This window comes from Heterodontus francisci, chromosome 22 (genome assembly GCF_036365525.1).
Source record: "Heterodontus francisci isolate sHetFra1 chromosome 22, sHetFra1.hap1, whole genome shotgun sequence".
In the NCBI taxonomy this organism is placed as follows: Eukaryota; Metazoa; Chordata; class Chondrichthyes; order Heterodontiformes; family Heterodontidae; genus Heterodontus; species Heterodontus francisci.
In genome coordinates, this window is record NC_090392.1 from 30,660,313 (window position 1) to 30,674,184 (window position 13,872).

The 13,872-nt window shown below is 46.0% G+C and overlaps 1 protein-coding gene across 3 annotated transcripts; it reads right to left on the reverse strand.

Moving 5' to 3' along the window:
• Positions 1 to 551: 551 nt before the first annotated feature.
• LOC137381289 (zinc finger protein 134-like) lies at positions 552 to 11,237 on the reverse strand. 3 transcript variants are annotated; one of them, XR_010977123.1, is made up of 5 exons: positions 10,866 to 11,172; positions 10,469 to 10,710; positions 6,146 to 6,881; positions 1,768 to 1,963; positions 552 to 930 (listed from the first exon to the last, which is right to left on the reverse strand). XR_010977123.1 is itself a non-coding variant. In XM_068053630.1 (4 exons), the coding sequence occupies exon 3, from the start codon at positions 6,771 to 6,773 to the stop codon at positions 6,171 to 6,173; it is 603 nt and encodes a 200-aa protein (XP_067909731.1). In that variant the 5' UTR covers positions 6,774 to 6,881; positions 10,469 to 10,710; positions 11,198 to 11,237; the 3' UTR covers positions 552 to 1,963; positions 6,146 to 6,170. The 3 variants fall into 3 exon arrangements, 2 of the variants coding, with proteins under 2 accessions (XP_067909731.1, XP_067909730.1); XM_068053630.1 differs by lacking the exon at positions 10,866 to 11,172 and adding an exon at positions 11,198 to 11,237 and having other exon boundaries at positions 552 to 1,963; XM_068053629.1 differs by having other exon boundaries at positions 552 to 1,963.
• Positions 11,238 to 13,872: the final 2,635 nt, after the last annotated feature.

Below are 13,872 nucleotides of genomic sequence, written 5' to 3' on the forward strand. Positions count from 1 at the left end.
GTCTTATCAAGCTGCAGCAAGATTTGAATCCTTCCAAACGCACACAGTGCTGGTGAATGGGCTCTCCCCAGTTTGATTGCATCGGAGTGTCAGCAGACAACTTGTACTGTTAAAGCTCTGCTCATAATTAGAACACTTAACAGGTCTCTTATCAGTGTGAACAAGTTGGTGTGCCAGCAGCTTTAATGAACAAGTGAATCCCTTCCCAGACACAGAGCAAGTGAATGGTCTCACCAGAATGTGAACTCGCTGATGTGTCAGCAGGTGGGATGAGTGAGTAAATCCTTTCCCACATGCAGAGTCGGTGCTTGGCCTCACTCAGTGTAACTGCGCAGATGAAATTACAGCTTAGATGAGTAATTGAATCGCTTCCCAAGTCCCCATATTTCCACAGTTCCTCGGTGATGTGGGTCTCCTTGTATCTCTCAGTTTGGAGGATCAATTGAAGCCTCATCTGTAATATTACTTGTCCCTTTTGTGCATGAAATATTGTAAAATTCACAACAATGCAAGTAATAACTGAAAAATGTGTTTTTATTGTAACTTAAACTGGAACACATATACACATATCTGACTCTGGCAGGCTATATCAACAACTCTCTGGTCATTTACATCATGACATTACTTCCTCTATGGGCTGAACAGCCGCTTTCTCTGCCGTAAGTGACTCTCTGACCTTGTGGTGCGCAAATTGATTGCTGCATTTCCTACATTACAACAGTGACTATACTTCAAAAGTGCTTCTTTGGCTCAAAACACTTCAGGGTGTCCTGAGTTCAGCAAAGGCGTTCCATAAATGTAAGTCTTTCTTTAAAAAAGCTTGCTGTGGTTGGAGGTCAAATTATCTCAGTCCCAGGATATTGCTGCAGGAGTTTCTCAGGACAGTTTCCTGGGCCCAACCATCTTCAGCTGCTTTATCCAAGACTGTCCCTGCATCATAAAGGTCAGAAGTGGGGATGTTCACTCATTATTGTATGATGTTCAGTAGCATTCACAACTGCTCTGATACTGAAGCAGTAATGGCCATATGCAGCACGACCTGGATATCTTTCAGGCTTGGGCTGATAAGTGGCAAGTAACATTTGCACCAAACAAATGCCAGGCAACGACCATGTCCATCAAGAGAAATTCCAACCATCTCCTTTTGACGTTCGACAGCATCACCATTACTGAATTCCCCCATCATCATCATTCTAGGCGTTATCATTAACCAGAAACCTAACTGGACCAGCTATATAAATACTGTGGCTATAGGGCAGAAGATGCTTCAACTCTGCGGTGAGTAACTCACTTCCTGACTCCCCAAAGCCTGTCCGCCATCTGCAAGGTACAAGTCAGGATTGTGATGGAATATTCTCCACTTGCCTGGATGAGTGCATCTTCAATAACGCTCAAGAAGCTCGACACCATCCAGGACAAAGCAGCCCGCTTGATTGGCACCCCATCCATAAACATTCATTCCCTCCACCACCGACACACAGTGACAGCAGTGTGTACCATCTAAAAAATGTACTGCAGCAACTTGCCATGCCTCCTTAGACAGCACCTTCCAAAAATGTGACATCTACCACCTAGAGGATGCAGGGCAGCAGATGCACGGGAGCGCCACCACCTGCAAGTTCCCTCCAAGTCACACACCATCCTGACTTGGAAATATATTTCCATTCCTTTACGAGCGCGGGGTCAAAACCCTGGAACTCCCTTCCTCATAGCACTATGGATATACCTACACCAGATGGACTGCAACAATTCAAGAAGGCAACTCACTATCATCTTCTCAAGAGCAATTTGGAAGGGGCAATAAATGTTGGCCTTCCCAGCGATGCCCATATCCCATAAAAATGGTGTCCTTTATCCCTCTGTGTGACTCTGAAGGGCTGTGTCCAGGCTGTAGTTCTGTTCCTGCCATACGATCCTCCCCCAGGATTATCCTTTCTGAGCTCCAACCAGGTGATGGTAAACACTCAGGTGGGAAAGACAAAAATCTACATTAATGTGTTTAAAACAAAGCTGATTTATTTCATATTTATCCAGAATATCAATCTCCAGCCCAGTTACAGGGATTATTAACATCAGAAACAAACCCCAACTGTCAGAATGAAAACGGTTCAGTTCTGGATGTGATTAACAGCAGCAATAACAGCAGAATCCAACCTCTACCGTCACCTGTGAACTCGCCGGTGTCTCAGTCGGATGGATAACTGAGTAAATATTTTCCCACACGGAGCAGGTGAACAGCCTCTCCCCAGTGTGAGTGTGTTGGTGTATCAGCAGATCATTTTTGCTTTTGACATTGTGATGGTGTCTTATCATTATGAATCCGCTGGTGTCTCAGTCGGTGGGATGAAGAAATGAATCCTTTCCCACACACAGAGCAGGTGAACGGCCTCTCTCCAGTGTGAACTCACTGGTGTACCAGTAGGTAGGATGACTGAGTGAATCCCTTCTCACACATAGAACATAGAACATAGAACATAGAAAAATACAGCACAGAACAGGCCCTTCGGCCCACGATGTTGTGCCGATCCTTTGTCCTCTGTCAAGGACAATTTCATCTATACCCCATCATTCTCCTTTATCCATATACCTATCTAAAAGCCGTTTGAAAGTCCCTAAAGTTTCTGACTCAACAACTTCCCCAGGCAAGGCATTCCATGCCCCGACCACTCTCTGGGTAAAGAACCTTCCCCTGACATCCCCCTTATATCTCCCACCCTTCACCTTAAATTTATGACCCCTTGTAACGCTTTGCTCCACCCGGGGAAAAAGTTTCTGACTGTCTACCCTATCTATTCCCCTGATCATCTTATAAACCTCTATCATGTCACCCCTCATCCTTCTCCGTTCTAATGAGAAGAGGCCTAGAATGTTCAGCCTTTCCTCGTAAGACTTATTCTCCATTCCAGGCAACATCCTGGTAAATCTCCTCTGCACCCTCTCCAAGGCTTCCACATCCTTCCTAAAATGAGGCGACCAGAACTGCACACAGTACTCCAAATGAGGCCTTACCAAGGTCCTGTACAGCTGCATCATCACCTCACGGCTCTTAAATTCAATCCCTCTGCTAATGAACGCTAACACCCCATATGCCTTCTTCACAGCCCTATCCACTTGAGTTGCAACTTTCAACGATCTATGCACATAGACCCCAAGGTCTCTCTGCTCCTCCACATGCCCAAGAACCCTACCGTTAACCCAGTATTTTGCATTCGTGTTTGTCCTTCCAAAATGGACGACCTCACACTTTTCAGGGTTAAACTCCATCTGCCACTTTTCAGCCCAGCACTGCAACCTATCCAAGTCCCTTTGCAGACGACAATAGCCCTCCTCGGTATCCACAACTCCACCAACCTTTGTATCATCTGCAAATTTACTGACCCACCCTTCGACTTCCTCATCCAAGTCGTTAATAAAAATCACAAACAGGAGAGGACCCAGAACTGATCCCTGCGGCACGCCACTGGTAACTGGGCTCCAGGCTGAGTATTTACCATCTAAGACCACTCTCTGCCTTCTATCAGTTAGCCAATTCTTAATCCAACTGGCCACATTCCCCACTATCCCATGCCTCCTGACTTTCTCCATAAGTCTACCATGGGGGACCTTATCAAATGCCTTACTAAAATCCATGTACACCACATCCACTGGTTTACCCTCATCCACTTGCTTGGTCACCTGCTCAAAGAATTCAATCAGGCTTGTGAGGCAAGACCTACCCCTCACAAAACCGTGCTGACTGTCCCGAATCAAGCAGTGTCTTTCCAGATGCTCAGAAATCCTATCCCTCAGCACCTTTTCCATCAACTTGCCTACCACCGAAGTAAGACTAACTGGCCTGTAATTCCCAGGGTTGTTCCTATTCCCTTTCTTGAACAGGGGCACAACATTTGCCACCCTCCAATCACCTGGTACCACCCCCGTCAGCAGAGAAGATGAAAAGATCATTGCCAGCGGCTCTGCAATTTCATCCCTTGCTTCCCATAACATCCTTGGATATACCCCGTCAGGCCCGGGAGACTTGTCTATCTTCAAGTTATTCAAAAACCCCAACACATCTTCCCTCCTAACGAGCACTTCCTCGAGCTTACCAGTCTGTTTCACACCGTCCTCTTCAGTAATACACCCCTTCTCATTCGTAAATACCGAAGAGAAGTACTCATTCAAAACCTCACTTATCTCTTCCGGCTCAACACACAGTCTCCCGCTATTGTCCTTGACCGGACCTATGGTCCCCCTAGTCATCCTCATATTTCTGACATACGCGTAAAAGGCCTTGGGGTTTTCTTTTATCCTACCCGCCAAGCATTTTTCATGCCCTCTCTTAGCTCTCCTAATCCCTTTCTTCAGATCCTTCCTGGCCATCTTGTATCCCTCCAGAGCTATGCCTGTGCCCTTTTTCCTCAACTTTATATACGCATCCTTCTTCTTCCTAACAAGACTCTCAACCTCTCTTGTCAACCACGGTTCCCTCACATGACCATCCCTTCCCTGTCTGACAGGGACATGCTTATCAATGGCCCCTACTATCTGCTCCTTGAAAAAGTTCCACATTTCGACCGTGCCCTTCCCTGCCAGCATATGCTCCCAACTTATGCTCCTCAGTTCCTGCCTGACAGCATCATATCTACCCTTCCCCCAATTGTAAACCTTGCCCTGTTGCACATACCTATCCCTCTCCATTACCACAGTGAATGCTACAGAATTGTGATCACTATCTCCAAAGTGCTCGCCCACCAACAGCTCTATCACTTGCCCTGGTTCATTACCTAGTACCAAATCCAATATTGCCTCCCCTCTGGTCGGGCAGTCTACATACTGAGTCAGAAAAGCTTCCTGGACATACTGCACAAACACTACCCCATCCAAACTATTCGATCTAAAGAGTTGCCAATCAATATTTGGGAAGTTGAAATCCCCCATAATTACTACCCTGTGACTTCTGCTCCTTTCCAAAATCTGTTTCCCAATCTGCTCTTCCACCTCCCTGCTGCTATTGGGGGGCCGATAGAAAACTCCCATCAAGGTGACTGCTCCTTTCCTGTTCCTGACCTCAACCCACAGTGCCTCAGTCGGCAGATCCTCCTCGAAAATTCTTTCAGCAGTTGTTACACTATTTCTAACTAACAATGCCACCCCCCCACCTCTTTTACCACCATTCCTAATCTTATGAAAACATCTATAACCAGGTACCTCCAAAAACCATTCCTCCCCCTCACCTATCCACGTTTCAGTGATGGCCACAACATCGTAGTCCCAAGTGCCCATCCACGCCTTCAATTCACTCACCTTATTCCTGATGCTTCTTGCGTTGAAGTATACGCACTTTAACCCTTCCTGCTGCTCCGCCGGGAAATGAGGCCGAGTCCACGGAGCTCCGCACCTTTAAGGAAAATACCTACCCAGGAGTCCTCGCTGCCGACCAGCTTCCGGTTCCTCCGGCGCCAAAAGAAACTCAAAGACAAGGAAAACAGTAAGTAAAACAGTAAGTACTTACTTTCAAAACACAGCTCCTGATGCCTTCACTCACCCACCGAAGAGTCGCTACCTTCTCCTGCTGCTCCGCCGGGAAATGAGGCCGAGTCCACGGAGCTCCGCACCTTTAAGGAAAATACCTACCCAGGAGTCCTCGCTGCCGACCAGCTTCCGGTTCCTCCGGCGCCAAAAGAAACTCAAAGACAAGGAAAACAGTAAGTAAAACAGTAAGTACTTACTTTCAAAACACAGCTCCTGATGCCTTCACTCACCCACCGAAGAGTCGCTACCTTCTCCTGCTGCTCCGCCGGGAAATGAGGCCGAGTCCACGGAGCTCCGCACCTTTAAGGAAAATACCTACCCAGGAGTCCTCGCTGCCGACCAGCTTCCGGTTCCTCCGGCGCCAAAAGAAACTCAAAGACAAGAAAAACAGTAAGTAAAACAGTAAGTACTTACTTTCAAAACACAGCTCCTGATGCCTTCACTCACCCACCGAAGAGTCGCTACCTTCTCCTGCTGCTCCGCCGGGAAATGAGGCCGAGTCCACGGAGCTCCGCACCTTTAAGGAAAATACCTACCCAGGAGTCCTCGCTGCCGACCAGCTTCCGGTTCCTCCGGCGCCAAAAGAAACTCAAAGACAAGGAAAACAGTAAGTAAAACAGTAAGTACTTACTTTTAAAACACAGCTCCTGATGCCTTCACTCACCCACCGAAGAGTCGCTACCTTCTCCTGCTGCTCCGCCGGGAAATGAGCAGGTATATGGCTTCTCGCCAGTGTGAAGCAGCTGGTGTATCAGTAGGTGGGACCAACGGGGGAATCCCTTCCCACACACGGTGCAGATGAATGGCCTCTCCCCAGTGTGAACACGGTGGTGTGTCAGCAGGTTGGACAATCTCCTGAACCTCTTCCCGCACTGAGAGCAGCTGAATGGTGTGGAGCCAGTATGAATGCGCTGATGCTCCGTCAGTGCATATGGATGTTTAAAGCTCTTCTCACAGTCAGAACATTTAAACTCTCTCTCATCACTGTGAACCCGCAGATGTCTTAGCAGGGCAGAGAAATGAAGGAATCCCTTCCCACAGACCGAGCAGGTAAATGGCCTCTCCCCAGTGTGGATGTGATGAGTTTCCAGTTGAAATGGGTTATTAAATCCTTTCCCACAGTCCCCACCTATACATGGTTTCTCACTGGTGTGACCGTGCTTGTGTCTTAACAGGCCAGATGAATGACTGAAACCTCGTCCACACACAGAACATGCATACGGTTTCTCCATGCTGTGAAAGAGGCTTTTTACTTCCATGCTCAAAGGCTGATGATATTCTGGTCCTGAAGAAGCAAATGACTCTCTCAGATCTTGACTTGATGTTTGTTTGAGCTTCCTGTCTGCAAATGCACCCCTTCTAATACCCTATGAAACAAATATAAAACAGGAAAAGAGTGAGATAGAGAACCCACTAAAAGAGGGAGGGACAGAGCGACACACACAGAGCGACACACACAGAGCGACACACACAGAGCGACACACACAGAGCGACACACACAGAGCGACACACACAGAGCGACACACACAGAGCGACACACACAGAGCGACACACACAGAGCGACACACACAGAGCGACACACACAGAGCGACACACACAGAGCGACACACACAGAGCGACACACACAGCGGAAGTGGAGGGAAACTTTGCACATCTCCATGTAAATACGAATTTTGACAGAACCCCCAAACCCATGACCTCCATCACACATTCACAAAATTGTTACAGCACAGAAAGAGGCCATTCGGCCCATTGTCTGTTTGCTGATTCTCCGAAAGAGCAATTTAGCATGTACCACTCCCCTACTTTCCATTCCTACCCCTGCACATCCCTCCTTTTCAGCTAACAATCCAATTCCCTCTAGAAGATCTCGATTTACCTGCCTCCACCACACTCTCTGGTCGTGCATTCCAGATTGTCACACACACTGGAAGTGTGATGATACAAACTATGGATTAACTCTGAAGAACTATGAAAAACTGACTTAGTCTTTTAAAAAAAAAATCTCTTTTTTTTTCAAAAAATGGTGAACAATAATCCCAAACTGGCCTCCGAAGGAAAGAGACTGGCCTTTGTTTATTCAAACTGTCTGACAAAAACAAAGACAAAGCTAAGAGGTGTCAATTCCACCCCATCCTAAAAACATTCCAGAATTGAATGCTTCTTCTGAAACAAGGAAGGTGTGAAGTACATACGAACTAGGAGTAGGCCACTCGGCCCTTCGAGCCTGATCCACCATTCAATAAGTTTATTGCCGAACTGATTACTCCACATTTCCACTTACCCTCGATAACCTTCCACCCCCTTGCTTATCAAGAATCTATCTACCTCTGTCTTAAAAATGTTCAAAGACTCTGCTTCCACTGCCTTTGTGGAAGAGAATTCCAAAGACTCACGACTCTCTAAGAGAAAGAATTTCTCCTCATCTCTGTGTCAAATGGGCAACCCCTTATTTTTAAACAGTGACTCCTGGTTCGAGATTCTCCCACAAGGGGAAACATCCTTTCCACATCCACCCTGTCAAGACCCCTCAGGATCTTATATGTAGCCACGTCCTGAGACATTGTGCGATCACCATGGGGACGAGATGTGAGCGTCTCCTCCCAGAAGGTGAAATGTAACCAAGCTTTACCTTTTAAGAAAAAAAAAAGACAGCCTGGTGCCAGAAAAAGATAGAAGCATCATTCTAGCAGCTCATGTTCCAGCAAGCCAGAAGCCATGTGATCTGCAGCAGTGAGAACTAGAAGTGACCCACCGTCTTCAACTGAATCTTCAATCAGAGAAATCTACAAATATCTCAGGCCTGCACCTGTAAAAAACTTGATTTCCAAGAGAATTCAACAGGTTTATCGTGACCTCGCACCCCTTCCCCACCCGACCCCCACGAAAAGTCACCTTCCTTTTTTTCCTCTCTCTCTCTCTGTGCGCGAGTGGATGCAGTTCTGACAATTTTGGGATAAGGTGCATTGATCAATAAAGATTTACTGTTTTTTTGAACCTACAAGAAAACCTGTTGCTGTCTGTTTATTTGAAAAATAAAACACCAAGGGACTAAACCCTAATAAAAATACACTTGCTGTGGTCAGTTAGGGAGTTGAACAGTGGGAACCACTCTCATTGCATCACGTGGCCATATCAAGATGCTAACCACTCGCTGCATGAAAAAGCTTTTCCTCATGTCATTGCTCTTTTACAAATTACTTTAAATCTGTGCCCTCTTGTTCTTGATCCTTCCACCAATGGGAACAGTTTTCTCTATCAACTCTGTCCAGACCCCTCATGATTTTGAATACCTTGATCAAATCTCTCTCCTCCAATGAAAACAGTCCTAACTTCTGCAATCTATCTACATAACTGAATTTCCTCATCCCTGGAACCGTTGTCGTGAATCTTTTCTGCACTTTTTCTAATGCCATCACATCTTTGCTCAAGTGTGTCGCCTGGCACAATATTCCAGCTGAGGGCGAACCAGTGTTTTATACAAGTTTAACACAACTTCCTTGCTTTTGTACTCAATACCTATTATTGTATTAATGAAGCCTAGGGTGCTTTATTCTTTATTAACAGCTGTCTCAACCCGTCTTGTAACATTCAATGATTTGTACACATATACACCCAGGTCCTTCTGCTCCTGCACCCCCTTTAGAATTGTACCCTTTATTTTATATTATCTCTCCACGCTCTTCCTACCAAAATGAATCACTTCACACTTCTCTGCATTAAATTTCATCTGCCACTTCTCTGCCCATTCTATGTCCCTTTGAAATACTACACTATCCACCTCACAGTTCACAATGTTTCCAAGTTTTGCATCATCAGCAAATTTTGAAATTGTGCCCTGTATACCAAGGTCTATGTCATTAATATATATCAGGAACAGCAACGGTCCCAACACTGACCTTTGGGGAATTCCACTACAAACCTTGCTCTAGTCTGAAGAATGTCCATTAACCACTACTCTCTGTTTCCTGTCACTCAGCCAATTTTGTATCCATATTGCTACTGCCCCTTTTATTCTATGAGCTATAAGTCTGCTCACAAGTCTGTTGTGTGGCACTTTATCAAATACTTTTTGGAAGTTCATGTACACCACATCAACGCCATTACTCTGATCAACTTTCTCTGTTACCTCATTAAAAAAAAACTCGAGCAAATTAGTTAAACATGATTTGCCCTTTACAAATCTGTGCTGGCTTTCCCTAATTAACCTGCATTTGCCCAAGTGACTATTTTCTCCCAAATTATCATGTCTAGAAGCTTCCCCACCACTAAGTTTTAACTGATTGGCCTGTAGCTGCTGGGCTTATCTTTTACACACTTCTTTGGATAAGAGTGTAATTTGCAATTCTCCAGTCCTCCTGCACCATCCCAGAGTCTAAGGAAGACTGGAAAATTATGGCCAGTGCCTCCACAACTTTCACTCTCACTTCCTTCAGTATTCTTGGATGGATTTCATTTCATCCTGGTGCCTTATCAACTTGAAGAACAGACAGCCTATTCAATATCATTTCCTTATCAATTTTACACCTTTCAAGTTATCTCTTTCATCATGACCTGTGCAGCAGCAACTTCCTTGATAAAGATAGATACAAAGCATTCATTTAATACCTCAACCATGTCCCCTACCACCATATGTAGATTGAAAGACAAGAGAAGCAGGTGCATGGGAACACCATCAACTCCAAGTTGCCTACCATCCTGACATGGATATATCCTTCATCATCATTGAATCAATATCCTGTAACTTCTTACCTAACAACATTGTGGGAGCACCTTAATCACAGACTGCAGTGGTTCAAGAAGGTGGCCTACCATCACCTTCTCAAGAGGCAAATGGAGATTGGCAGTATATGATAGCCTTACTTGCCAAAGCCCAAGAATGAACTACAAATTTTCATATGTAAAATGGATTAAAAGAATCAACAGAAATATTTGTTACTAAAAGAATATTTACAGTTTACAGTCAGTGTCTGTTTAAATCTCCCCTGCAATCAACCTCCATTGACAGTCTCGCGTTGAAAATGATTGGCCCCGACTAGGTTCAAAAATACTCAGGGTCGAACCCAGCAGCTTCTCCTCCATCTCCAGTCCAGCAACAAAGAAGACCAACACAGGAGGCCAGGGACCGACTTCCGCAGCCAGAACAGCTCTTAATTGGTTCGTCTGTGTTTCTGGACTCGGTTTTGCGAACAATACCTACAATAAAACAGAAGTTAAAAAATAATGGAAACCTGAAATAAAAACAGATCATTTTGGAAAAACTCAGCAGGTCAGGCAGTATCTGCAGAGACAGAAGCAGAGTAAATGCTTCAGGTCGTTGCCCTTCCGTCTGCCTGCATGAAAACACTTACCCACAGCCTCAAAATAATGGCGGCCACAATTCCCAAAATTCTGTGTCCCAGAAACCGCTCTATCTAACTCGCTGACTTCACCCATTCGCCAAATGCGCATGCTCCCCAGGACTAGGCGCGGGACATTCTGGGCGGCCTAGTTCTTTGTTGTGAATTGCACTCAGTGGAAACGGGAGAAGAAACCGGGAAGCGGCGGCTAAGATGGGGGAAGAGTTGCACCATCACTTTAATGTGCTATCCCTTCGCTCCCACGGGCCCTCGCCGCACGTCCTCTGGTTCTGATTCGTGGCCTGAAAGGCGCTAACACTTGGTATTGCTAAAGATGCGCTCACCCTTGTTCAGCTTCCTGGTTGAGCGCCGCGTAAATAGCGGCCTCCAGAGGCGGGGCCTTGTCGCGCTTGCGCGTTGCGGCCCTTCTGATCGTGATAGGCCGGATTCACCCGCGCCGAGCAATCTGGGTAGGATGGTCGCCATGTTGCCAGAAGTCAGCAAGGAAACAGGCCAGATCCGGCAGTTTGGTATTAGGCAGTTTAGTCACTTATCAGTCGTCATTTTGTTATGGAACAGAGGGCCCTATATTCTCTCTATTTTGCCTTTGCCGTCTATTTGTTAGAGCTACCCTGCTCTTCTGTATGATTGGAATCCTTTTCCATTTAATTCTTTTGAAAGTTACGATTGAATCACCCCATCAAGCAGTGCATTCCAGATCACAGCAACGTCCGAAGTAAAAAAAGTTTTGTTGTATCGAATCTTCTCATTTTGCCATTCATCTGAAATCTATGTGATAAAACCAGAAAGTGCTGGAAATACTCTTGCACACAAAAAGCAGGACGGGTCCAACCCGGCCAATTACTGCCCCATCAGTCTACTCTCAATCATCACTGAAGTGATGGAAGGTGTCATCGACAGTGCTATCAAGTGGCACTTGCACAGCAATTACCTGCTCAGTGACACTCAGCTTGGGTTCCGCTAGGGCTAATCAGCTCCTGACCTCACTACAGCCTTGGTTCAAACATGGACAAAAGAGCTGGTGAGGTGAGAGTGACTGCCCTTGACATCAAGGCAGCGTTTGACCGAGTATGGCATCAAGGAGCCCTAGCAAAACTGAAGTCAATGGGAATCTGGGAGAAACTCTCCACTGGCTGGAGTTATACCGAGCGCAAAGGAAGATCGTTGTGGTTGCTGGAGGTCAAACATCTCAGCTCCAGGACATCACTGCAGGAGTTCCTCAGGGTAGTGTCCGAGGCCCAACCATCTTCATCTGCTTCATTAATGACCTTCCTTCAATCATAAGGTCAGAAGTGGGATGCTCGCTGATGATTGCACAATGTTCAGCACCATTCGCAACTCCTCAGATACTGAAGCGGTCCGTGTAGATATGCAGCAAGACCTGGACAATATCCAGGCTTGGGGTGATAAGTGGCAAGTAACATTTGGGTCACACACGTGCCAGGCAATGATCATCTCCAACAAGAGAGAATCTAACCATCTCCCCTTGACATTCAATGGCTACCATCACCGAATCTCCCACTATCAACATCCTAGGGGTTACCATTGACCAGAAACTGAACTGGAATAGCCATATAAATACCGTGGTTACAAGAGCAGGTCAGAGGTTAGTAATCCTGCGGTGAGTAACGTACCTCCTGACTCCCCAAAACCTGTCCACCATCTACAAGGCACGAGTTAGGATTGTGAAGGAATACTCTCCACTTGCTTGGATGGGTGCAGCTCCAACAACACTCAAGAGGCTCGACACCATTTAGGACAAAGCAGCCCACTTGGTTGGCACCCCATAGACAAATATTCACTCCCTCCACTACCGATGCACAGTGGCGCAGTGCATGTACCATTTACAAGATGCACTGCAGCAATACACCAGGCTCCTTAGACAGCACCTTCCAAACCCACGACCTCTACCAATTGGAAGGACAAGGGCAGCAAATGCTTGGGAACACCACCACCTGCAAGTTCCCCTCCAATCACAGCACCTTGGAACTATATCGCCGTTCCTTCATTGTCGCTGGGTCAAAATCCTGGAACTCCCTTCCTAACAGCGCTATGGGTGTACCAACCTCACATGGACTGCAACGGTTCAAGAAGGCAGCTCACCACCACCTTCTCACGGGCAATTAGGAATGGGCAATAAATGCTGGCCTGGCCAGCATTGTCCACATCCCATGAATGAATAAAAAAAAAAGTTCTGGCAGTTTCTGGTGAGAGAGAAACAGTTAATGTTTCAGTTCAATGACCTTTCATCAGATCTGGAAAGTTCGAGATGGATCAAGTTGTAAACAAGTAAAGAAGCAAGGAAAGGAAGGAGGGTAGGAAAGAACACAAGGGAGGATCTGTAATGGGGTGCAGGCAGGAGCGACTAAGTGCCAAAAGGGATGATGGTGCAAGGCAAATGGAGCTAGTAACGGGACCAGAAAAGAAACAAAATATAGATCTAGTGGAGGTGTAAGTGAGAAAATAAGAACAATCGCCAACAGCTGCCATCCAAAAATAAAATCGGGGCAGAGATTATGATCTAAATTGTTGAACTCAGTGTTGAGTCCAAAAAGCTGCAAAATGCCTAATCGAAAAATGAGTTGCTGTTCCTCGAGCTTATATTGAGCTTAACTGGAACTATGTAAGAGGCGGAGCATAGAAAGGTCAGAATGAGAGTGGGTGGAGAATTAAAAGGACAGGTATCCAGAAGGTTGGGGTCACCCTTGCATACTGAATGGAGGTGTTCTGCAAAGCAGTCACCCAATCTGTGCTCAGTCTCCTCAATGTAGAGAAGACTACATTAGGAGCATCAGATACAGTATTCTAAATTCAAGTAAGCACAAGTAAATGAATTGTCACACTGGGAAGGAGTGTTTGAGGACTTGGATGGTGAAAAAGGGCAGCTGTTACATCTCTTGTACTTGCATTGCAAGGTGCCATGGGAAGCGGGTGTTTGGTCTGAGAACCAGGCTGAATATAGAAGGTTCAAAGGCATCTGTCTTTACCAAGGAAGAAG